General features: G+C 39.5%; 3 protein-coding genes across 3 annotated transcripts; 1 reads left to right on the top strand and 2 right to left on the bottom strand.

The window, feature by feature from the left end:
- Positions 1-1,368: 1,368 nt before the first annotated feature.
- adgrf3b (adhesion G protein-coupled receptor F3b) lies at positions 1,369-12,956 on the top strand (the record flags this gene model as incomplete). Its single annotated transcript, XM_080047493.1, has 17 exons — positions 1,369-1,419; positions 1,700-1,712; positions 2,796-2,942; positions 3,316-3,471; positions 4,019-4,065; positions 4,189-4,247; positions 5,128-5,249; positions 5,919-6,149; positions 7,341-7,571; positions 8,038-8,178; positions 8,359-8,558; positions 8,728-8,916; positions 9,157-10,461; positions 11,057-11,098; positions 11,402-11,431; positions 11,511-11,584; positions 12,174-12,956. The coding sequence occupies 16 exons, from the start codon at positions 1,369-1,371 to the stop codon at positions 11,574-11,576; spliced, it is 3,030 nt and encodes a 1,009-aa protein (XP_079903619.1). The 3' UTR covers positions 11,577-11,584; positions 12,174-12,956.
- Positions 12,957-13,410: 454 nt separating this feature from the next.
- mep1a.2 (meprin A, alpha (PABA peptide hydrolase), tandem duplicate 2) lies at positions 13,411-19,103 on the bottom strand (the record flags this gene model as incomplete). The annotated part of the gene is made up of 14 exons (XM_080048021.1): positions 13,411-13,561; positions 13,899-14,103; positions 14,571-14,744; positions 15,434-15,880; positions 16,095-16,310; positions 16,683-16,829; positions 17,188-17,409; positions 17,857-18,032; positions 18,208-18,325; positions 18,424-18,499; positions 18,588-18,625; positions 18,749-18,802; positions 18,891-18,915; positions 19,041-19,103. The coding sequence occupies 14 exons, from the start codon at positions 19,101-19,103 to the stop codon at positions 13,411-13,413; spliced, it is 2,112 nt and encodes a 703-aa protein (XP_079904147.1).
- Positions 19,104-20,853: 1,750 nt separating this feature from the next.
- mep1a.1 (meprin A, alpha (PABA peptide hydrolase), tandem duplicate 1) lies at positions 20,854-25,782 on the bottom strand (the record flags this gene model as incomplete). Its single annotated transcript, XM_080047492.1, has 13 exons — positions 20,854-20,903; positions 21,021-21,194; positions 21,448-21,912; positions 22,414-22,629; positions 23,117-23,263; positions 23,621-23,842; positions 24,031-24,206; positions 24,645-24,762; positions 25,015-25,090; positions 25,306-25,346; positions 25,478-25,522; positions 25,607-25,631; positions 25,726-25,782. 13 exons carry the CDS (start codon positions 25,780-25,782, stop codon positions 20,854-20,856), a joined length of 1,812 nt encoding a protein of 603 aa, XP_079903618.1.
- Positions 25,783-25,970: the final 188 nt, after the last annotated feature.

Genomic DNA, 25,970 nt, shown 5'->3' with positions numbered 1-25,970 from the left:
AGAAAATGAGGTGGTTGTGAACTTCTGTGGGCAAATATGATCAGTGCACTGTTACGAGAGGCAGGAAAAACCACCAACTTGCTGTTATGGAAGTATTAATAGTCCAAATTCAAAGTGATGCAAACAAGTCTGGCAAGCTGAAACACAGGCTTCAGAGATGGCCGCTGACAGGAGTGTCTTACAGTAAAAGCTTGAGGATAAACATGTTATAAATGTTAAGATGCACTATCACTGTTAGACTGACTGATGCTATTAAGTCAAATGTAATGTTAAAACAATATGGCATAAAGACGATTTTATATGGAATGCTTCATGAGAGGTAGGATTTGCATTGCAAAATGTAGATTGCATGAGCTATAAAAAATTGTTATGACTTCGTAAAAGTTTGTATGGCTTTTTAAAGGCACTAAGCTGTATTCACATACAATATATTATACTTGATATATTAATATCTATTAGTATTATATGAATTTCCCAGCATATCATGTTAAAACATAAAAACTATAATATAAAAAAGAAGACAAATACAGAATAATATGGAAAAAGCAACTGTGACATCATCGGCAAGTTTTTTAAGGGACATTGACAAGCCTTCAATTAATTTAGAAAGCCATTGTAAATTTGAGCACTTTACTAGTTTAAGTGATTTTATAGCTTTTAACTATTTTGGTATAACATAATTGATAATATTGTGGAATATTTAGTTGCTAAAGGGCCAGATATTTTCCTCTTCCTTATTGTAAGGTCAGGCGGTCACAAGGAACACGGATGGTCTTCAGAGTAAACATCATAATCCAAAGATTTTATCTTTATTTTTTTTAGTATTCTAGTGTGTCCATGTTTCAACTTATTTCATTGCTATTTTTGTCCTGAACCTCTGTCATGTCTGTCTGAAGCATTCGAGTCAGTGACATAGAATGTTTTTGTTTTATTTACGGCAGAGGAAGTCTCGTTTATTTTTACATTTGTTAAGCAAATGTCAGTGGCAGCTTGAAGGCAAAGTACACAAACACCTTTTCAGTTTTGGGAGGTAGATACATTCATATCCATGCATTTACCCAGCATTACACCCCTGCAACGGAATCCATGCATTTACCCAGCATTACACCCCTGCAACGGAGGGTGTGTTTTTTTAGGGATTGTTTCTGTGTGTGTGTGTGTGTGTGTGTGTGTGTGTGTGTGTGTGTGTGTGTGTGTGTGTGTGTGTGTGTGTGTGTGTGTGTGTGTGTGTGTGTGTGTGTGTGTGTGTGTGTGTGTGTGTGTGTGTGTGTGTGTGTGTGTGCCGTGTGTTTGTAAGCATGTTCTCTTTGCTCCTTCATTGCTGCTTCTCTTAATTCGTCTTCTATGTTTGTTTTCATCAGAGTAAGAATGCGTTCCAGGCTATTTATGTGTCTGATTGCGGCGTACCTCTACTATCAGGTAAACATAACCCTCCGTTGAATGTATTATTTTTGAATATTGATTCAATTCTTACATGAATTTCATTTGTACATTCTCGTGTGTTAGTGAATAAAACCGTTTATAAACATGTAACACTGACTAAATATTTAAGTGACCAAATATATAATGCTTCATTGGTTGTATATCCATGTCTGGCATGCTGAAAAGAAACAAGATTATATATTTAAATTTGACGTGGTACTAATTTACACCTTAAGACAGATAGACTAATTCTGTGCGTCTGTTCTTGCCCTTACAGGTCATTGCAGTAGGTAAGTCTTCAGTAAAACACCTGAGAAAACATCCACAAATTGGACCAGTATGAAAGACACGGTCCCACCAGTCATTTTGACACAATTAGCGGTTTCCTTCATGTGGGGGGGTGGGGGCAAGTCAATCCATGCACATTTTTTAAGAGTGCAATTTTGTGACCCATAAATGTACAATAGTGTCCAGTGCCAAGCTGTATTTCTAGTGCTGACCTCTCAGGGGACAGAGAACCAGAGAGTCCTAAAAAGAGGAAGCTCTCGTATCTTATCAGCTCTGGTGCTCCAATACATTTTTAAAACCTCCGCCGTAGAAGTAAAAACTCTCCCACTACTGAACAATGGTTTGCAGGCCCTTATGTTATGAGACCTGCAAACACATGTTTTGAATCAACATTCAATTATTTTTAATATTGCCCCATCAGAGAATGAGCTAAGCCTGGTTGTCTTCCCTTTCTTCAACACATTTTTTATTTTAGAACATGGCGTACATTAGCGAAAGTGAAATGTGAGTGAGAGAAAACAGTGCAGTATAGAGAAAATAGTGCATTGAGATTTACTTCAGCTGGCAGGCAGGTTAGCATTTAGGTTGCTATTTAGGTTATGCAAAGACATTCCGATTCATTTTGCTGCACCCTTTTCTGATGTAACCGGGCCTTTACACTGAAAGACCTACTATGCACTGAAAGATAGATCGAATAGAATACAAAAGAATATAATAGAAAACTTGTAGATCTTTTTTGTCCACAAGGGTGGAAATGTGTCTTTGGCTCACATATGTGTAACCACAGAATGTTAACAATTTATCTTATAGGATGAGAACAAAAATGTTCACTCTGCGGTCTATGTACTATTGCATATGTTTGCAGATTAGCTATGTTTTAGTTATGTCAAATAGAACATAAACAAATACAATTTAGTGATTATTGTGTTGTAACTTCATCAGGGCAGATATATATTCATGCAAAGTCTTCCATCCTGACTTCTATGGGTTTGTTTCATATTCTTGCCATGAAATCATGGATAAGCATTCATACACACACATAGACTAACCACTCTGACTCAAGGCAATATCTCATGTTGTTACAGGAAACCTCTTCTCATCAGAGATTATGTTGGACAGTAATGCCACGCTGGAAAACAAGAAAGTGCTGTCCATTATGAAGACAATAACTGTTGTGATTGTGAACGAAACTGATCGCAAAATTGACGTCACAGACACCGAGATAACGGCAGGTATCGTAGAGCACATTTGTCTTTCTTTGGTTGTTTTTTAAATTGTTCTTCTAGAATGAAATGCGTGGGGTCGCGCGGGGGGGGGGGGGGGTGGATGGAGGTAGGGCGCATGAAACACAGCTCCTCCTGCAGTTATCAGGGATTGTGTAAAGGCTTGTAGTAGGTGTTGGGCACACATTCAAATTCCATCAAGATCGAACTATACAGCCTTTTTGGCACACTCTAAACATGCTACATTCACCCAGGTAAAAGCTCATTTAACATTATATTAAATGTAACACAGAGAAGTACTTTTGTCTTCTTATTTTTTTTAAGATTTGAAATCAAGCTTTCTGGGGCTTTAGGGATTTGACAAGTTGGCTTCTTTTTCTAGAGTGCTGGGTTGTCGGAGAAAAAACCAACTGCAGCTGCTCTGACGGGTACACTTGGAGCAACGATGTGTGCTACAATCATTCATCATGTTGCAGTGATACTGAGTGCAAAAAAAATGTGTCAAACTTCACGCAACTCTGCATTAAAAAGATTAAAGGTAACAGTCCAGACGCATGACACACTTCTTATTCGTCCTGTTTTTTCATCCATTATTATTTTGCAAATCAGAGGTGTGTTCCTGCATACCACTGGGTTGTTGTTCTGGGTTTGGTAACACTTTACAATGAGGTACACAACAGTAACTATATAGTTATGCATTACCTACTACATAGGTTTTTTAAAGATTTTTTTTTAACTACCTAACCTAATATTTCACAAAAACATTAACTCCAAGTCTGTGTATCAGTAACTAATCGATAGTGATTGAATCCCAGTCAGATATTTTTTCAAATACTATGTAGCAGGTTCTGAATAACTATATAGTAGTTACTATCTTGGTGTAGTTACTGATTAACTAAGTAGTAGGTAATGCATAACTAAGTAGTAGTTACTAAAAAAAACTAGTAAGTAATGCATAACTATGTAGTAGTTACTAAAATGTTGTACCTTATTATTATAAAGTTACCCTGGGTTTTATACCTGTCCTTGACAAGTGTGTATATTAACAGAAATTGAACTAACGCTAATGTTATCAATCAACACAGTTCGCATCAATGGATCAGTTACATCTAATAAAGGGATAGATTATCAGGTATATCTCTCTTCCATCACACATTTAAACATCTTTAATTACATATTTTATCAAACATATTCATAAAGGTGTTGCCACTGTAATACATGACTTTAAATTAACAAATGCACTTTCTTTTCAAAGCTCCAAGGTGCCTTTGGAAAACTGAATGGCTTTCAGTCTCTGAATGTAACCGATTCGAGGTATTGTACTTTGCAAAGACATTTACGTAATTTCCTTTTTGGCTAAACTGAAAGATGTGACAGCACCTATAACTAGTTGTTACCTTAAACATTTGATGGGGGGCCATTAGAAAATCATGGAGGCAAAGACCTTTCTTTGGTTTAATAACCTTCTACTCCATCATGTTGGCCAACAATAACAAAAATGTGACTTACCTAAAGCCTGTTAAGGCGAGACATGAAAGGTGAATAGGGTCGAATTTTTATCTTGTAAAATTCAATCATGAAACTTTGCCAGTTGATTACTTCCATTAAAACTATTATTTTCTGTATTACAAATTTGGCAAAATATCTAATTATGTGTAGATTTGCATTTCTAAAATAAATTGTCTAATTTACGAAACATTTTCCTCATGAAAACATGCTGAAAATCAATTTTCAAGACCTGTACATAATGTTTTTTGGGCTGTATCCAAAATCCGTAAAAGATTTGGACACTAATTATGTTGTAAAAAAAACGCAATGCAGATTTTTACTCTGACCTTGTCCAAAATCGAGAGTTTTTTTTCTAAACAGATGCAACTTTACAAATAATACGTTTCATATTGTCAAATTTGCATATTTATTCAAACATTCCTGAAAAAAAATCATATAAAAAATAATGTTTTAATGTAAGCAATCAACTAGTAATCCATAAGTAAAAAATGTTACCTTATTCACCTGCATTGAATGTTAAATAAATGAAAACAGAGCATTGAAACATGCATTTAAACTGTAATCAGGAAGCCACAGCATGGCCGCTGTCACACCTTGGTTGTAAGCATTTCAGTTGCAAATCTCATGTTCTCACATTCTGTCTCACTGACTAATCATCTCTCATCAATCCTCTCCAAATCCTAAGCGCCGACCCAGCTCTATTTGAGGCAGAATTCAACGTCAAATTTACCACCTCTAAACTTCAGGAAGTAGTGACGAAGCTGGAAAAAGACATTACAGGCGCTACGGTTCTGCTCGACACTTTGGGTCAGTAAAAAAGTGCTGCTGTTTATTGTTATTCATTTAGATAACATTAATGTTCTAATGCCTCGTTTCCACTGAGCGGTGTGGTTCGGGTCAGCACAGCATATTCCAGTACAACAAAAGTTAATCGCAAGTTAATTTGAATGACCTGAAATCTTATGCTGACTAATGTGTGTAAAAACCACTCCAAACAAACAATAGACTGATGATTTTGGAGTTCTACATTTTGCTAAGATGGTGGTTATTATATAAAAAAAAATCATTATTTTTTTCCATTTAAAAGCATAAATGTGCTGAGATAACTTCCTAAAAATCTGCATGGCAAATTAAGAGAGGTATTATGTGAATTTGACTAAATAGAAAGATTTCATCGGACTGGTGGTGCTATAGCATATATAGTTAAAAGTTAAAAGATAGATAATGACTATTTGTCCCCAACAATGTACTGTATATCCACTGCTATATTTTTGATAATCAATTCATTTTCCAGTTTTGGAGGGTACATTTTCACTATTCAGCAAACACCAAAGTCATTAGCAATTGTCCACTGAGTTGAGCATGCATCATGGCGATGGAACATGAAGGAGTTTAGGTGTCGCTCCGCTGAGCAAAGCTTTGGATAGGCCGATGACTAGGGACTTGACATGTGTTTATATTGCCGTCTTCACACAGGTTTGGTCACCATATCTCCAAATACTAAAGTGTGCTACCAGTCCGCTCCGGTATTGAAATGCCTGTTTGATGAAGCAACGGACAGCGCCGCCTGGACCTTTTACTCATTGAAGAAGGAGAGCTTTGAGCTCAAAGAAGGTAGTGTGGTGAAACTGCACCCTCCCTGCTCCAACCCGGAAAATAGCTCTTGTGTTGCAATTGAACTCCACGGGGTGACAGGCATCTGGTCAGGCAAGTGCACATTCAACACGTTCATTCTTATATTAAAGCCCCTGTAAACCCAAATCCTTCTGAATATGTATTTCGGGAAGTAAGTTGCCTTAAAGTAATATTCTAAAAAGGGTTAGGAATATTTATCAATCCAAATTAAAGACATTGTCATTGTGGACCTTTTGAGCCGTTGCTAAGTCTCATCTGTGAATTGAGTACTCTCTCTGTTACCCTGCGATGTCGCACGTTATTCACTTTGTGCTGCAATTTGAATCACAGTGATGTAATGTACAGAATGTGCATGGCACTGTCGGCTGTGTATTGACAAGCCTGCCGTCGTTTGCCATCAGCACAATTGGATGGCAATGACCAGAATTACGGCACTAAATCAAAGTTTACTTTACTATGTGAGTTGAAAAAAGTGACACAAAAGAGAAATGTCCCGTCTGAACTTCTCAGATGATTCCATTTAAAAAACAGTTTCAAGATCAAAAGTTTAGAATTTAAAAGAATTTAAACATTTAAAGAGGACCTATGATACTTTTTGACAGAGAAGCACAAAGCCTAGTGTGGAGCAGACTGCTGTGCTCGCTCAGATGAGAGGAAGAGTTTCCCGAAAATCTACATGGTTTTTTGTGATGTGATTCGTGTCAGGTTGCTCTATGGCAGTTTTTAACAAGAAATTAAGACCAGAAAAGTAGTATAATAGGAGATCTTTAAACATTTGAAAATGAACACAGATTTGTGCCACAAAACTTTGCCTATGTTTTTCTTCTTGTTTCCTACCCCATTGGTCACGCCCTCAGATTTATTTAACTTTATATGAAGTAGTTAAAACACGCTCCACCTCGACCAGCTACAGTACAATGCTGCTTACACATTGATATATCAGTATTAAAAAACAATGTCAAATTTAATAATATATATCATAAATATATCAACCACAGGGGACAATTTACCCCACAGAATGCCTATTTTTATTTTGATATTTTTAAGACCCTTTTGCTGATAATACATCTGTGCCCAACATTAGGAATTGAAATGCATGGTTTGCTTCTTCAACCAATACCAGTCAGTTGTATACCACATTACTTGAGTGTGTTTTTGAGTCAAATCTGTTTGATGAAACTTGATCTGAGTCATTTTTGAAAGAAAAAGTCATATCAAGCCCATTCAAGCCGTAGTGTGAATTTGCTCACATGTTCCCTGCAGGCACATACGTGTGTGGATTCACCAAGGGCTCAATCAGGCACACAGCCAAAACAGAACTGGAGGTGGCGCTCCTACCTGATGATATCAGCCTGACGATCGACCCTCTCACTGCCGACTGTTCAATAAAGCCTAGCCCTAAAAAAGTCAGCATCGTGGTCACTGCTACCATTTTAAAGAGTACAGAGAACTATAACGTTACCTTTAACAGTGCACATTCATCAGAAGGAACACGTAAGACCAATCAGTTTTTCTTTGATATATCTATACTTTTTTCTTTTTTGTAAGCTACAGCATGGAGCACTAGTTTAAAGCTATAGTGCATAACTTTTTTCATATAAATGATTGTCGGGTTACATTCAGGCCATCGCCAAACAAGTTGACACACATTTGATTGAACTTATCAGCTCCCGAAAACTCTCTCTGTATTTCTGTCAGCATTTACTCTAGCGTAGGAGCTCAAAAAAGTCTCAAGAAGCGTCCAAGAACATGTTTCAGTTATTGATTATACTGCTAAGAAAAAGCCTGGACGTCTACAGGAGAAGGTATTAAATCAATGCGCGATCACCGAAGGCTTACCTCATGTGTCAACAGTGTAGTTAAGATACCTCATAATTCCTCATTGGGGCAACAGAAGTTACGCACTATAGCTTTTATTGATAACATTAATGCAAGCTAACAGCATCATCTTTCTTTACAGCTGACGGAAAAAACCTGCTGTACAAGTTCAAAGTTGATGTCTTTTGCGTGAAAAATCCCAAACCACAATCTGTTAACGTCACCTTTAAAAACGAGATGGGACAAAACAAATCGGCCTCTGTGGAAATCCCAGTAATTTATGGTAACTGATTTTTTTTTTTATCTGAATTCTTTTGACTTTGAAGATTAACTTGCCTTATTATCAACTCAGTATAAGCCTGGTAGACTCAAGTTTTGAGATGATGTGTTTCTTTGTTCATAATTACATCGATTTGCATTGTCTCTTGCATCAGCTAATGATTTCCCTTTATTTTTCTCTGAGATGGTGAAAGTTTTTGCAAAAGGGAAAGTATAAAGGAAGATATCTGGCCAAAAACCCCATCTGGAGATACAGTGATTAACAGAACATGTGCAGAGGGCACGACTGGCTATAAGTCACGCACTTGTGATGGCACTTCCTGGCAGAAAGTTTTATTTTTCTGCGTCAACAAAGAGCTCAATGATATTGTAAATGCTGCAGATGTGAGTGCTGCCTTACTACTGATTTTTTTATTTAAAAAATTGTTTAACCTTTTCTAAGATTCTGGAGAACGATTGATGTCAAAATCACTTTTTTTTTCAAAATCAGTGAATATCTTCTTTTCTGTTTTCTGTTTGCTGGAGATACTTTTTCTTTTTGTTTTGTTTCTAGAACTTCCAGAAGGGACTAGGGGCTACCCAAGAGGTGGCCAAGAACATATTTGAAAGACTTCAAAAGAGCTCTGAAACATATTCTTCTCCATATCAGAACAATGCGGCTGACGTTAACGCTTCCATTAACATCCTTTCTTTGATGGCGAATGCATCAAAAACTATTGAGTTGACAGAGGGAGTCTTGGATGTAAGCCCTATCTAATTAATATTACCTTTTTATGGAATACATGTGGAGTTTTGAGTTTTAAGGTTAAGGCTTCACCTTGAAAAAGTCAGATAGAAGCAAATATTCTTAACACAATATCCAAAGCTACGTGGGTTGTTCCAGATGTTTTAGATTTGCTTCATTTTGGCCGATACTGATTTGTAAAATTATGACCGGATCAGCATCAACAATTGCCTTGTTTTTTTCATTCTTCTGTTTCAGACTTTTGTTGGTGCAGCAAGCAATATGTTGAACCAGACATGGGATAGCAATGGTGACGATACTTCTATTCAAAATATGTCAGCAAATTACCTTCAGTCTGTGGAGGGTCTGGTGAAGAATATCAAGATCAACACCAGCACTGGATTGCAGACTCAAAACTTGGAGCTCAAATTCTGCTCAAGTAGGGAATGTAATGTGACCGTATTTGGCATTGGCGTGAATCTAAACAAGACCAACGGAACAATGAAAACTGTCGCTGTGAAGAATCTGATGCAAAAATTAAAAAACGGATTCCCCAACACTGAGCGAACGGACCTCTTGATATCGGCCACTCTAGACAACAATGGTTCGTCTGTAGAAATTGAAATGGCTTTCCCCATTGAGCAGCAGGACTCTGCTACACCTCTCTGCGTCTTCTGGAACACCAACACGAGCGACTGGTCGAAAGAAGGTTGCGTTGTCAAAATCGGGCATGGTAACGGCACAGTCTGTGAGTGCAACCACCTGACTTCTTTCTCTGTCCTCATGTCTAAGAGTGGTGTATCTGATCCAGCGCTTGATATGATAACCAATGTGGGCCTGGGTGTGTCCATCTTCTCCTTGCTGATCCTTCTCATCGTTGAGTATCTAGTGTGGTCGGCTGTGGTCAAGTCCAACCTTTCACTTTTCCGTCACACGGCCCTGGTGAACATTTCCGTGTTCATCTTGCTCGCGGACTGCAGTTTCTTGGCTTCCACCTCTCCTAAAGATCTCTCTGGTACCTGGTGCCTAGTTTTGACCATTTGCAAACACCTCTTTTACTTAGCCGCGTTCAGCTGGATGATGTGCCTGAGTATCATGCTCATGCACCAGCTCATCTTTGTCTTCAGCCCGCTGAGGAAAAAGGTCTTCATGTTCCTCTCCAGCATCCTAGGCTATGTTTGCCCACTCCTGATAGTGGGATGCAGCTATATCTACTGCGAATACACGAAGACGCGGTACTATAATGTCAAGACCTGCTGGCTAGTTTATGATAGAGTCTTGGAGGGTTCCATGCATGCTTTCATCCTCCCCGTGGGAACGGTTATTTTGACAAATCTCTTTGCCATGATTGTCGTCATTCTCACCCTGGTGAAGTCCTCTGTCCCTGATCAGAGTAAGGCCGATGACAAGGAGACAGCCAAAAGCATCATTAAAGTGGTGGTTTTTCTTACGCCCGTTTTTGGAGTAACATGGATTTTTGGCTTCGCTCTATTCATAGTGAAACATGGCACCACCATGTATACTGTTGCTGAGTACAGTTTCACCATCCTTAACTCATTTCAGGTAATTTGAAAGTGAAAACACAGAATTTTATAATGGTGAAAAAGAAACTGTATGTACCTGAACAGCTCATTACAGTCAATATCAGCATATTGGATTTGAGCAATCCAGTTAAGTATACATTGCTTTATACACCAAATGATACACAGTGACTAAATCTGACTACATGAACTTCTGATAGCCAACCGTTATCATACAGAATTTGTAATATCTGATCCAACCATACCCAGGCACAAAGGTCTGGTTAGGCGACTAACACCTAAAGTAAGGAAAATATCACATCATGGTTAAATATATATTTCTTAAAATGTAAAATTGGGCCACTATTCTGTGGAAGGCACATATTTACACACTAATCCAGAACCTCTATTCTCTAAATCACCCTTATTGTACTTTTTATTTCCTTGGATGAACTCCAGAATACTTTTTGCATTGGTAAAAAAAAAAATGGGACACAAACAGTTGTGGCAGGTGAATTATGTACTGTATGTGATTCAGAAGTTAAATGCTCAGACACATATACACTAACTATGGTATACAGTATTTGTTTATAACTAAAATATCTGTATAAAATCAACTGTTACTTCTTTTCTTGCAGGGCCTTTTCCTTTTGATAACAGGGTGTATTGCAGAGCAGAAGGTAAGTGTGTCATTTTATCATGGGCACTCGTCCATCATGCTCCTACAGTGTCAACTCTGTATATCCATTGTTTCATTTAAAATCTCTCGAAAGTCCGGTTTTCATAAGCGGGTAAATATTTAGAACGGCTCAAATGTTGAGTTTGACCTGTTCCATGGGCGGTATGGGTTTGATTTCTGGGGATCTTGCAAAAAATATATATATATATTTGGCCCAGAAATGTTGCTACTAATAATGTTGATAACATTTTACCATCTGCTCAACTTCTAAAGCAATCTATTTTTATTTATTTATTTGTAACAGGTCAGAGAAGAAATGATAAAGATCATCATGGTAAGTTTCTATCTAATCCAGAGGACCATGAAATGATTTTCATCTTTCATTATAAAAATCTATTTGTTTCTCCTTTCAGGCAAAATCAGGAAGAAGTGAGAGCACGAAGAATTTGACTACAACCTCATTTACAAAGGACAAATGAAAACTGAGGTCAGTCCAATATTAGTATGTCAATACTTGCCCCCACATCTTGCTCCACCTCTAGTTTTGACTTTAATAAGATATTTGGAGAAAAACATTTTTACTGGTGATTCAGCGGGGATATTTTCATACCCATCCGAACATTAGAACTAGAAGTGCTCCAATTGTGATGTGATGACATGTAGGATTGTATTATGGAAAAAATTAACCCTAACCCTTTTTTAAATGATTGAATAGCCTATATTTATTAAGGCCCTACTTAATATAACAATTTTTTTTCTGTCTTAATTATAAGATTTATATATGCAAAAATGTAAAATAAAGTGGGGACTTTTCACTGTAAACAATTGAAAATAAAAAAATAGAGGGAGCTAATGCTTTTAGCCATTTGGTTCATTTAACATTGCTGTGTCTGTCAAACAACAAGGCCCAGTGGCAAAGACTACTGCGGTAACCATAGCAACCAGCCTCTTAAAAGGCTTTTCCAAGTGACATGAAAGTTGACATATCAGTTCTGCATGTGAGCGGAAAATACCCATTGGTGAAAAGTGCATGCCTTCTATATATTCTAATCCCTTGGTCGTCTTTTACATTTCAGATTGTGGCGACGGAAGCAGCAACTCACTCAAGAGAACCACACATTAGGGTTTGCTTTCTGTTAGACTATAGTTCGTATAGACTGTTACAAAGGTGTAGATGGGTGTCCCAAAATCTGGTCGATTGTTAACAAAGGCTTACTCAATAGAACAGTAATGTGTTGATATTATTCATTAATTTCGATAGTATAGCCAATTATTAGTGCCAGTGATACTAGCAGGGATTGCCACCATCCTGAGCTGAGGCTAACAAAGCTTCACATGAAATCAAACCCTGCTCTAGGGACTAATATGTAGATCTGGTTAATGTAAACACTTTGACACCATTTTAATTTTTTTAAGCCTTAGATACAGATTGTTTGTGATATTATTTTGTTTGTGTTATTTATATCTATTTTGGTGTTGTTCCCTTTTTAATGGAAAGTTTAGCCAGAGTTGAAATGGGGAGAGAGACGGAGAGAAGACACGCAGTAAATGGCCCGGGCCGGAGTCGAACCCGGGTCCGCTGCGACAATGACTTAGCCTTCTCCTGTTAAGCAACCAGGGCGCCCCGTAAGACACAGGTTTTGCCGCTTTTGCATTATAATAAATTATAATTAATGAATTGTCAAGTCAGTGAGAAAGATAACTGAGCTGCCATTGTATATCTACTGACTCAAACCACCAAATTGTTTGCCCAAATTGTATATAGAGCTAAAACATTTTTTTTTGTCTAGTTTGTCTTGGTTTGATCATTTTGTTTAAAGCCTGCATAAATTGACATGGACAGTTAACTTTTTACTATATATTTCTAGCCATTATACTGTATGTATTCACAGTTATGTACTGAAATAAATACAAGGAATATAATGTATTTTGTTGTTCATTTCACTGTGCACCCTTGAGACATTTTCCATAATAGAAATCCTTTAATAACTTTATAGGATTATTTCTATCATACAAATGAAACAAACTCAGACACACAGAACTACTTATGTTTTTGCAAAACAAAAAAGGTTCATTTATGCTGGCAGGCTGAAGTGTAGTTTTTCATTTACTTCCTCTACTGCTTCATGACAAACGTATACATCTTAAAATTATTTATTTTCTCATGTCGGGACGTACTAAAGGCCAAGGATGCCAAAATAATGGTGTGTCTATTGCTAATAGGGATACTTCTCTCCAGGGCCGGGGCTATTTTAGCTGTGAATTGCCTACTGGGTGAATGCAGAGGGCTTGTTGTTCCTCTGAAATGTGTGTTCACTGAGCTCTCCTGATGACGCTGAAGATGGCCAGTGTCAAAACTACCATCCCTGCTGCGCCACCAATCAGAGCTCCCAGAATGCTTCGGTCCATTTTTAGCTCCTCACACATTTTGCCAGTGTAGAAGGTGGTCTGGCTTGTTGCACACCTGAAAAGCAGATTTAAAAAATAAATAAATCATGAATTAATGTCAGAAACAGCTAGCAATTCCCCAGTGCAAAAATCTGTCTACTAGCACCTCTAAAGCTCAATTATGTATATATGTTGCATCTTGTCTGTTAAAGCAAAAAATGTGGGATTTTTGAAGTGCTATCACTTATCTTTACACAAAACAGTTCATCCATCAATCTGGCACTTCTGTGCAACAACCTTAAGTTGACGGCAATACTCCAAGTAGTCGCTGCTGCTAGCTTTTGTTATAGTACACATTTAGTAATGCAAGTACACACGGGCACCCCTGCAAACACAAACACACACACACACACCTGCATGAGGCTTCTCCTCCGGCCTCCACACACACGCCTCCATTATAGCATGGGTTGGGGTGGCAGGGGGCGGCAGCACGTGCTTCTCTGTGTTTCGGAGCCTCCGGTCGCAGTTCCTCCTCTCTGTTTGGCTTTTCATCTGGGATGTCTTCCCTCTGGGCGACTGGTTTGACAGGCACTTCAGTCTTGATCAGGTGGGTCAAATCTATCAGGAGAGCAAATTAATAAACACCTTGGATTAATGCTAACATGACAAGATTTGAGTCAGGGTTTAAAGGTGAAGTCAGAGATTCTAGGGAACACTTATTGTCAAAATCACTTTTTGTCATTATCGGTGAATATCTCCTCACGATCCGCTACCTGTCCATACTTTGTGCGCTGAAAATAAATCTGGTGTTATTACACAGCCTAGGCTCTGTAAATGGGAATGTAAATAAAGGGTAACAAAAGGGGCCCACTGTAACTAGCAACATGCCCTTTGACAGAGCCTCGGCTGTGTAATAACAATGGATATTCTTTTTTCAGAACACACACTGTATATGGACAGGTCGCCAATGGAAAACTTTGAAGAAAAAACAACATAACAATAATTTGCTGTTGTTTGGCAGACTGTGTGTACCATCGCATATTCAAGCAGAGCCAGGCAGAAGAGCTGAAGTTTTGGATTCTCACCATTGAAGTCGGCAGTAATGATGAGGTCATTGTTCTTGAGGAAGCTCCTCCTGTGCAGATGTTTGTGAGACATGAAAGTGCCCCAGCCACGGTCTTCACCACGGTAGCACTGGCAGCTCTCATCGAGCACTGCTCCTGAAGTAGCTGTTGGTTTGTTCCAGCGAGCGTCTGTGTCTGGGGAGGGGATGGGAACAATTAGACGGTGTGCCTTAATTCCTGAATTTTCTGAGCTTTTATTGGTGCTGGCCTGTAGAGTGGGTTAGTTCGTCTTTTCTGAAAACGAGTTTGAAGATTAAATGAATTAAAACAGTAAAAACCCAATGCTAAAAAAAAAAGAGTCCGTGATAGTTATGTGTGGGTTCATCACCTTTCATATTACCCATACAATATTACATGGAAATGGTAAAAGTGTAAATGTCATTTTTCAATGTTGTCACCACCACAAAATCATGTCCCATCTAGGGCTGCATTTCAGGAAAACATGCGATATGTGACAATATTGTTGAATACTATGACGTTATCAATTGCAATAATTTCACAAATACTTAAATATACTATACGATTTATAACACACAGCCTGTCTTCCTCTATCTTCTACTAAAGCTGCAATTGTTTGCAGTTCAAGCAGTCATTGCAATTCACGCAATCCTTGCAATTTGTATACCGCGATAGAAATATTCGCGATAACAGTAAATTTTGGATATATCGTGCAGCCCTTGTTCCTTCCACCTTCATATTATTTGGTGGAAGCCAAAATTTCAATTCCTGGAGAAATAAGCATAACTATCTGCATGGCTAACCAGTTGTAGTTGAGCTTAAGCAAATCTTTCATCTTGCTAGTGAGGCTAGCGACCTGGGCCTACCTGTGGTGAAGCTTCTTGTAGAAGACATCCTCAATTTCACATCGGGATCCTGGTCCATGGCAACGATGGTCGCCTGTCTGTGTTGTGCCGGCCACTGCATCACTGCATCGTTTTCCCCGCTGCAGAGGTGCAAGTACATGCCCACGTAGTCTGGGTAGGTACTGTCTTTTCCGTTTGGGTAAACACTGATTCCGAACGAGTAGCCCTCCGAGTTGTAGAAGCACTGGCTTTTAATGGGAGTGCCGGTAGGGGTGGTGGCGAGTACGCCGGTGATGTTGTGAATTTGCCAGACAGCGTTGGGGCAAACGGTCTCAGTGAGAGTGATGTCATCGATTAAGATGGCGCCCGAGGAGCCGGCCGATCCTCTGACGCCTTGGAAGAGATAGCGGAACTTCTCTGTCACCTTCAGAGTCACGTGGGCTATTTTCCAGGCAGCATCTCCATTACCTGAAATACACAACAGCTAGTGATTTAGTGACTTTGTACATTTGGAAATGATTTATTCAGTAAATTGAGGTAAACTCAAAGTCTTAAAATAAAGCAACTATTACGAGGATAGAAACAGTTTTCAAGTGGCAACATTTTAAAAAGCACTGTACAATAGCCAATAGTACAAAAGTGTTTTCTATTGTAGCATATTATGAATGATCAAATGAAACACCTTTTATGGTGTGGATCTTCCTCATACTGGTTACATTCCCTCTCCCGTCATCAACCCTGATCCACACCACCAGTTGGTCACCAGGCAACCCGCTCATCTTGTAGAAGAACTGAAGACATTGCTGGTCTCTCTTGGGGTAAAGGATACGTGACTCCAGCAAGGCGCTGCTTCCAACTGCACCGGAAGCTGTGTCAAACTTCATGAAGTAGCCAGAATCTGAAAAAAGAAAATCGAATTATAGTGTTGAAGTTCAAAGGTTTTTGCTCTGCTGTTAATACGCTGAACTGCATTTCATTGTCACAGTTACTTGGACTCTGTGCTATATGACAATACAGTGGAATCTAGTCGAATCAAATATATTCTAATATAGATAACTGGGATTATAATAAAACGTTATTCATGGACCTTTACAACAGTATGTACCATAACATTTTTTAACTTTACACTCCATTACATTATGAAATCAAATATTGCATATTTTTGCTCCAGGTCATTTAAATACCCTCCCTTTCTTTCTCCAAAAAAACAGATTAGCCTTCCTTCAGCAAAGAGTAAAAAACACCATCACCCTCCCCGTTTCCTCAGTACCTCTGCAGCGCCCTGCCAGGGTGTGGTCTGTATCGGCGGGACTGCTCAGCGTCTGCACCCAGTCTGCGTTGTCCTCCTCATTCTGGATCATTCCACAGATGTTGATCAGCTCAAAGGAGCACTGGTCCAGGAGAGTGTGTGAGTTGGCTGCAACAGAACAGTTAGCAAGGGTTAGGCTACAAAGCTTAAAGCACTGTGGAAAGGGCAGGGAGGACTGCTTGCTTGAATACATTCTGGGAAATGTGTCCATGAAAGTCTCAGCAAACAATTGCCTTTTTACTCATCCAATAGACACAGTGCAGCATTAGCACTAATTTGCTGTGAAAGCTATGGTGGGTAACTTCTGTTGCCCCCATGAGGAATTCTGAGTAATGACAACAACACTGTCGGCACATCTACATGAGGTAAGCCTTTGGGGATCGCGCTTGGATTTTTTTCTTAGCAGTAGAATCAACAACTGAATCAGGTCACACCTAGAATTTGCTTCGCGAAAGGAGACACTCACCACAGTCGTACATGCGGTTGACCCTGGTGATGTCTACGGCGCTGAAGTCCATCCTCTGGCCAATGACCTCATTAAAGTACGGTATGGCGGTGGTGATGGTGGGGATGCTCTCATTCTTGTTGAAGGACAGTGGCCTGTAGTGCATGATGGACTCGTAATCATACGGCGTGTTCATATCAGTGATGATGTCGTCCTCGTACTTTGCAAAATTGTTCTCCTTCCCTAAGTGGAGAGAGCAGCATTGTCATGAAGACAGTCGAGTGACAGTATATCAACACCTTCAAATTTTGATTTTGGAGAAATGGCATCCATAAAAATAGCAGAAATTGTGTCCATGACCAAATACATGCCAAACTAAATACATTCCCATCAGCCTTAACTTTGCGTGTAGCACTGTTAGTATTCATTTTGTGAGTGTGTTAGCATGCTAACATTAGCATTTTGCTCAAAGTAATAATTTCATAAAATGAGTTTCGTGATTACATGAATTGTGAGAAAAATAACAAATACTATTGGCTTCTGACGGGGGAATATGGAGTTTTGGATTTTCATATTTTGTATTATGATTTTTAAGTGTATTTTTTATTTTATTTTTTGTCTTCTTAACCTATTTGGCTATCAGGGAACTGGACTCCCTAGTATGTCCATAAAGTAATGCTTGTGACCCACCTTCTTCAATCTGGTCCCACCAGATTTTGACATAGTCGTCTCTGTCTGAGCGAGACTGTTCGTGGTAGAAGCCCAGAGCGTGGAGGAGCTCATGCTGCACAATGGCCTTAGTGTCACACCTGGCCCCGATGGACACATTCTGGCCTTCTTTAAAGTCTCCAACGAATGACCAGCATCTGAATTGATAGGATGGACCATTCAAATAACAACACAGTCAACACTAGCTGCTGGTAGTGCACTTCTTAATCTTTAGTTCATAACGCCTGGAGTTTGATGACATGACATAAGGGCTCATAAAGTTGTGCAAGAGCCCACATTATCCCTGTGTCTTTGTGGCAAATGGCAGCTCACCCAGACAGCTTGGTGAAGGAGATGTACGTAGATTCTCCTTCGTAGGGCTTGAAGTCCACGCATGATCTCAGACGGTATTCCTCAAAAGCCTGGAGGATCACACCTTTGGCATTCAGTTCTAGAATAATGAAAATTGATTTCCAAATCAGTACACGTTTCAGCTACGCTTCAAATTATTTGTTGCTAGAATTTTTTATTCTTTTGTGCACAGCGTACCCAAAGAATCAGTTAAGATATAGGGGATGGGAAACTTCCATCTCTTTGTTTGATCGAGGATTGCATTTCTGATGGGCTGTGACACACAATGAAAGCATTGAGAATTATTCTTTTAAGTTCTTGACAAACATTATCTCTGCGCACACAAGTCTCTGTATACTTACATTCCCAGCAATGTCTCCCTCAAACAGATGGTCCAACCCTAAAATGTAAAAAAAATAAAATAATAATAATAAAAAAATAAATATAATAATCAGTCGAGATTGATATTGATCACGGTGTGTATATTTAAGCACATGACATGGCTTAAGAAAGAATACTGTACCTCTATTGATCTCAAGTATGTCGTCTCTCAGCTCACCAGCATCTACATTATCACCTGAAAGACATATGTATTGATTCAGTGAAAAGCAACACACAAGCTTCTTTTAATGTGCATGTGAGCAATTAAATGAATAGGGACCAACCGGTACGTGTCGGAAGAGCTTGTACCTAGCACACACAAAGAGATGCATTTGAGTTTAAACCATCAACGGAGACTTCTTTTCAGTCTCATATTGCACACTCACACACAAACTGTTTCTCACTTCAGTCCAATTCATTTCAAAATTCCCTACCTTCAAAACCACAAAGACTCCAATCAGAGCTGCAATTTTCCTCAGACAGTCTCCCGAGCCCATGTCGTGATCCGGACGGAAACGTGTTGCTCTGAGGCCAGTGTAAACATGCCCATAAAGACAGCAGCCGCCAGAGGGGAACTTTGATCAGGATTATAGTGTTACTATTGAGTAACTGGGATTTCACACGTGTCCTTGCCACACTCCTTTACGACAGGTGTTATTTCATGCACAGGTGATGGATGGCAGTAAACCCTCGACCCTGGACAGAGGCAACAGAATCGACAGTAGATCGGTGTGATTTGATCTTGAGTCCAAAAAAGCTGGATAATTCTTATCTTCTTATCAATGGGTTTGACCTCTGACTTCTCTGTGGCTGGGGACAGTGAGACATGTAGTATGGCTCTTCAGAGAACGCTTGCTGTCAAAATCACTTTACTTTCAAAATCTGTAAATATCTCCTCAAAATCCGCTATAACCTGTGTTCACTTTGTTATTTCATAGCCTTGGCTCTGTAAAAGGGCATGTGGCTAGTCACACTCGCCCCCATTTGTTACCCTTTGTTTACATACCCATTTACAGAACCTGGGCTGTGTATTAACACCAGATTATTTTCTTTTCTCCAGAATCACTAACTCCACCTATAAGTGAAGAAACTGCTTGCATAGTTCATTTAATGCTCCTGTGGTGATTGCAATGACGATGCCCTTGAGGTGTGAATTACAGTGTGAAGCTAGATAATAAACATGTAAACAAAGAACAGAACACAGGACAGGGCTGTAAATAAAGTGCTGACACTTCATCATGTTGTGCCTTTACACCGTAACAGATGATAAGGTGCCAAGATAGTTCTTTCCTTATCTTTTAGGGTTATCACTGTGCTGATGTGTATCAAATGTCTACACAGCTGATTTAGTTGATATCAAGGCAGCACTTGAGCAATTTATTATTGCACTTTCAGTAAGTCCATGGTCCTACATGACGCTACGTATAAAGCCCAATGAATATTTGATATTGATAATCTTGATGACTTAAATCTGTTTTGTTTCACCTCATTAATTCAGCCCGACACTGTGCTCATGTAAGTCTATTTCTCCAGCAAGTGAACTGTCCATCCCACCAACGTAATTTTCAGTGTTCCTGTTAGCTGTTTTAGCACTTGCTAAGATCAGTCAACTTGTTATCAATTGATTGATCATAGAAATGTGTAAATTTGGGATTTGTTGTTTGTATGTGAGGCATTGTTTTAATCTCATCCACGCTTGTTGTTTCTTACTGCAACTCTGCTAAGCTTGGTCAATTGTTTTCATCTAACACACTAAAACCAAATGGAAATGTTACTCCATCAATTCAAAACTTTAAGCATACATTCCTCTATTTCATGGGCACTAATGGCCAATATCATGGCAGCCATTTTCACATCACAAAACAAAAGAAACATACCACAGGCTTCTTCCTTGATAGCTTTTATTAAGAGAACTATTTATTGAGCCATACGTTTGTTGTTCAGAAGTGAGGGATATGAACATATTTCCACTTGAAGCCATGGTTGACATTCCACTGTAATTACTTTTTGTATATGATGCTCATAATTCTGATATTGGGTGTGTCACTGCAGTCGTCCTGCAATCTTTCTTCCTCTTCATCCGGCTCTTCTTCTCAACCAAGCAGGATGTGGCACCTATTATTTCAAACTCAAAAAGTATTTTCAAGTCATTTTCACCACCACGTAACAGTGTGCTGTCATTATTCAAATAGAAAAGTATCTGATGTCTTACCTCTGGTTAAGCATGACATTAAATCCTGCATCCCTTCACTCCTTTGGCTTTATAGGAACTTCTGTTTTGATCATTGATGTTATATCTGTGGACAAAGACGTGATGACTTTTCATGTCTGCACCACAACATACTAAGGAGTGGTATCATTGTTTTTTTATGCATTGCATTTCCACACACAACACTTCAACACAGACCACTAACCCTCAAAGTCAATGAAGATGATGAGGTCATCGTTCTTGAGGTAATTGCGCCGCCTGAGATCAAAGTGCTTGACGAAGTTCCTCCAGCCCCGCGACTCACCCCTGTAGCAATTGCAGGAATCATCCCACATCCCCACCTTGGACGGATTGTCCCAAAGTAACGTTCCATTTGATGCTAGAGGAGTACAAAAAGACAGGGGCCATTATGTGAGGATAGATCCCACTCTTTGAATGCAAGTCGCTGAAGATCTACTTTTGGCTTCGAGTTGATGAGAGCTGGCATGTGTGATGGTTGAGTGGTTTGAGACGGACATTTTTTTATAAAGAAAGTTTCAGTGATCATGGTTGCAGCAGATTTTGAAAGTTCACCACTCTGAAAACAAACCTATCACTACGTTATACTTGTTGTGATACTGGATTACACTTACACGTCATCATGTCGGTGGTGAGGCTGCGAGCGGTGGACATCCTCAGCTTAATGTCTGGGTCTTGGTCCATCACCACCAGTGTAGCCTGTCTGTGTAAGGCCGGCCACTTCATCACCGCATCGTTCTCCCCGCTGGCCAAGTGGAAGTACAGCCCAACGTAGTTCCCCGTGTAGTCAGTGTAACTGGACAAAGGATTGACGCGGATACCGTAGCCGTAGCCCTCGGGACTGTAGAAACGAGGGCTGTAGATGGCCGTGTTGTTGTCGGCCGTTTCCATGATATTGCTGAAGTTCTGGATCCTCCACACGGCATTGGGGCAGCGTGTCTCCGTCAGGCTGATGTCGTCGATGTAGGTTCCACCGTCGGATCCGGTGGGGTCGCCTCGCACTGCCTGGAAAGCATAGCGGAACTTCACCCCCATATCCATTGGGACGTGGGCGATTTTCCAGGTGTGATCGGAATCCGCTTGGGAGACAGGGGAAGAGAAAGGATTGATGAATCCTAACGTGTGTGGGAATATGCATTGCACGTTAAGAAGGGGATAGGGAGGTTTGAGGTTTCACTTTTTGCATCATTTCTGTGTCTGCTAAATATTAGATGTGAAGGTCAGCAATTCACCTATCCAATTTCGGATTTTTTTTATTACAGGTCATTTTTTTCCCGTTGCTTCCGGTGTTTCTGCAAAGCTAAGCTTGTCACCTGCTGAACTATTCCTTCAAACATATTAACACAGCAGCATACTTTACTTTATTATTACAGACCTTTTCTGTGTAGTAAGCTAGTGACTGTCTTCCTTGTTAGTTTTATGATGCCTCAGAATAACTCCATTTGAATATGATTTCTAAACTATGTAGCAGCTAAACAAATTAATATTTGCCTAAATGCAAAGAGTTTACAGCGAAGTTCCAGGATGCTGCCGTGAAATATGTGTCCTCCTCCACAAACATTTTGTAAGTTAATAAATACCGTTGAAGGTGTGTATTTTCTTCATTCTACGAACGGTGCCTGTGCCATCATCCATCCTGACCCAGATCACCAGCCTGTCCTTCACGCTTCCGGTCATCTTGTAGAAGAACTGCAGACACTGAAACTTCCTCTTGGGGTAGAGGGTTCGGGATTCCATCAGAGCGGACTCTTGAGGCTTCCCAGTCATGGTGCTGAAGTGCATGAAGTACCCAGCATCTAGAAAGACAGGCAAAAGACAGAATAAGGCAAGCTTTTACTGCATACCACTTCAGTTCTGCTTAGTTCTGCTTAAACTGAGAATAATGAGTAATTGGGATATTAAAGCCATAGTGCGTAACTTTTTCACATAAATGAAGGTCGGTTACATTCAAGCCACCACCAAACATTTTGACACACATTTGATAAAGTCTATCAGCTCCACAAAAACTCTCTGTATTTCTCAGTATGGTAGCGTTTTCCCAAACTGGTGTCGCCCCCCGACACTGGTGCAATGGCTTAAAATCCCAAGAAGGGCCCATGAAATGTTTCAGTTGTTGATTCTACTGCTAAGAAAATATCTGGACGTGCAGCAGAAGGAATGTAATCTATGCGCGATCACCGAAGGCTTATCCCGACAGTGTTGTTGTAATTGCTCAGAATTCCTCATGGGGGGCAACAGAAGTTACGCACTATAGCTTTAAAATAGGAATTATTCAATTCATACCTCTGCATCTTCCCAGGAGTGTGTGATCCTCTGAACCCACGCTGCTCTTGGTATGGACCCAGTCTGCATCATCGGAGGAGGCCTGGATCATCCCACAGATGCTGGCGTACTCAAAAGCACACTGGTCCAAAAGAGTGAGAGGGCCAGCTACGGAGGGACAGGTGTGGGGATTAGGATAGTCATTTAAAAAGGTTGCCCCATTTTGTGTTAAGCAGACTTTTTTTCAGAGACTTTCATTGTCAACGTTTAAAGGTGGAGTCGGTAATTCTGGAGAATGCTTGTTGTTATTTGCTGTCCGTACTTTGTATCCAGTGTTAATACACAGTCTAGGCTCTGTAAACGGGCATGTTGCTAGCTACGGGTTGGCTTTTGTTTACATACCCTTTGACTGCGTATTAACACCAGATTTTTTTTTCAGTGATTTCGAAAAAGAGTTAAAGTGTTCTCCAGAATCAGTGATCAAAATATGCATAAAGGAAATGTACTCTTGCAACATGTACGTACAGCAGTTGTACATCCGGTTGAGTCTGAGGGCATCCATCTTGCTAAAGTCGAGGTACTGGCCAATGATGTTGTAGAACTCTGGGATTTTGGTGGTGATAGTGGGGATGGAGGCATTTTTATTGAAGGAGAAGGGCCTGTAATGCATTATGGACTCATAGTCGTATGCCGTGTTTTGATCGGTGATGAAGTCATCGTTGTATTTGTTGAAGTTGTGTCCAAGTCCTGCGGGAAACATCTTTGTCATTTAATCATTCCTACCAAACAAAATGCCTTAATAAGGATTAAATACATACAGATATAACTGTATACCTTAGTTTACATAGCATTTCCTAGCATTTCCTAATAATTAAATATGGTTCTAACAGAACAAAAAACAAAAACTAGATGGAACATGAAATTAATAGACATACCGGGTGTAACCTCATCCAGCCAGATGTCGACGTAGTCATCCCTGTCTGTGCGGGACTGTTCATGGTAAAATCCCATAGCGTGGAGCAGTTCATGTTCTATTACTGCCTTATGGTCACAGCCTGACCCCAGGGAGAGAATTTGACCGGTCTGCTGGTCACCAACGCTGGAGAAACACCTGGGGCAGTAGACGTCTGATTAAAGTTGTCATCCCAAATTAAAACTTCAATTTAAAAACATTTAAATGTAAAGGGACATTCTGGGACTTTCTGATTTTGTATTGTACTTCTGTAAAGTTGGGTGACTCACAAGAGAAGAAACAGATTCAAAAGCAGCAGCTTTTTTGTCTTGGACACTTGGATCCTACATTTCCCATAAGGCAATTATTCCTTTATTTTTAATTTTTTTGCTCTGAGGTCTGTGGCCATGGTTTTCAGTTGTTACGTTGAGAAAATTATTCACATTGGCTACTTCAATACATAATTGAGACTGATTTCAAGAGTCAGTCCAGACACAATGTAACTCTACAGAGTTACATACTGTTATCTATTCTGCAGCAGCCATCAACAGTAGATTTTGCCAATTGAGTAGAGCCAAGTAAAGCAGCCAGTCATACCCTCCTCTCTTTTCAAATTTGATGTATGTCTTCTCTCCCTCATAAGGCTTGAAGTCAACACAGGACTTCAGTCGGTACATTTCAAAGGCCTGGTGGACACAGCCCTTGGCATTCAGATCTGAGGAAAGAAAAAAAGAGTCAACACACAGAACAGAACAGCTTAAAGTGTTATCAAACTCCTGTCTGAGTTTTAGAAAGATTGCATGCATGGTATTTTATATTTTGGTAAATCTGGTGCTTTCTTCTGTCACTCAAATGGTATGTAATAGTCTACATTCAAGGCAGAAACTTGAGCTAATATTTACATACAATAGTGATTATTTACAGCTAATTAAGTGTTTAGAGTTACCTGAATATTAAAGAAACTCACCCAAATCATCCCCCAGAATGTAAGGAATTGGAAATTTCCATCTGTATTTTTTGTCAATCAGGGCATTCTTTCCTTCCTGTAAGCATAACAGAGGTGCTTATAAAACGTAAGTACACAAATTGTGGTCGTAAACCTAATCAAAGCTCATAAAAAGGAACAATAAAACTCATCTTAAGTCCCACTGTAGTAACTCAAGAGTACAAGAAACAATAGTCCTAACAGCCACACACGTGCATACTAAGCAATAAAATCTGAAAAGTAAGAAAATGTTCCAATTAAAAAATAACTTGCCGGAAGTAAAATGTCCCCTTCAAACAGGTTGGCATCTGATCCTGCAGCACAGGTAACAAGCAGCGCATTTTATTCAAATCTACAACTTTACATATTATTCCAGTAAAAACAACAACACTGTGTTGATGTATCACTGATGTTGCAAATTAACCACTAAAATGTTGTAACTCACCCAGGTTTTGAATGGGATTCTCGTCCTCGCCATTTTCATACACCTCTGTAACACAAATACAGTCCCGTCTTTTCACAGCTATTTTTACAAACGTTTATTTCTGTTAATAAGAAAAATGTATTGACGTACCGTAGACCTCAGGGGAATGAGGTATCTTAACAAAAAAGAAAACAGTGTGTGTAAGTCAACGCGCATTTACCGGACATATCACATCATGCTCACCGAATAATACATCGATAACTACTTACAGTGTATGAAGTGGCTAGAGCCACAAGTCCAAACAATAACAGCACTGTCTTCATCATCTGGCTATGTGAGTGTCACCAATGATGTTTAACTGCTTTGCTTTAAATGTGCACGTTGACAAGATATGACCTTTAAGCCTTTGATGAAGTTCATGCCGGCGATAAGTGGAGGACTTTGACTCGACAGTGTTACTGATTGGTGATTGGTTTTAGTAGGCCTACATGATAAAAAAAAAAGGTTGCAGTGG

This window comes from Ammodytes marinus (genome assembly GCF_949987685.1).
Source record: "Ammodytes marinus genome assembly, chromosome: 19".
Taxonomy (NCBI): Eukaryota; Metazoa; Chordata; class Actinopteri; order Uranoscopiformes; family Ammodytidae; genus Ammodytes; species Ammodytes marinus.
Note: the sequence above shows the minus strand (reverse complement) of the source record. Positions and strands in the feature narration are given on the sequence as shown.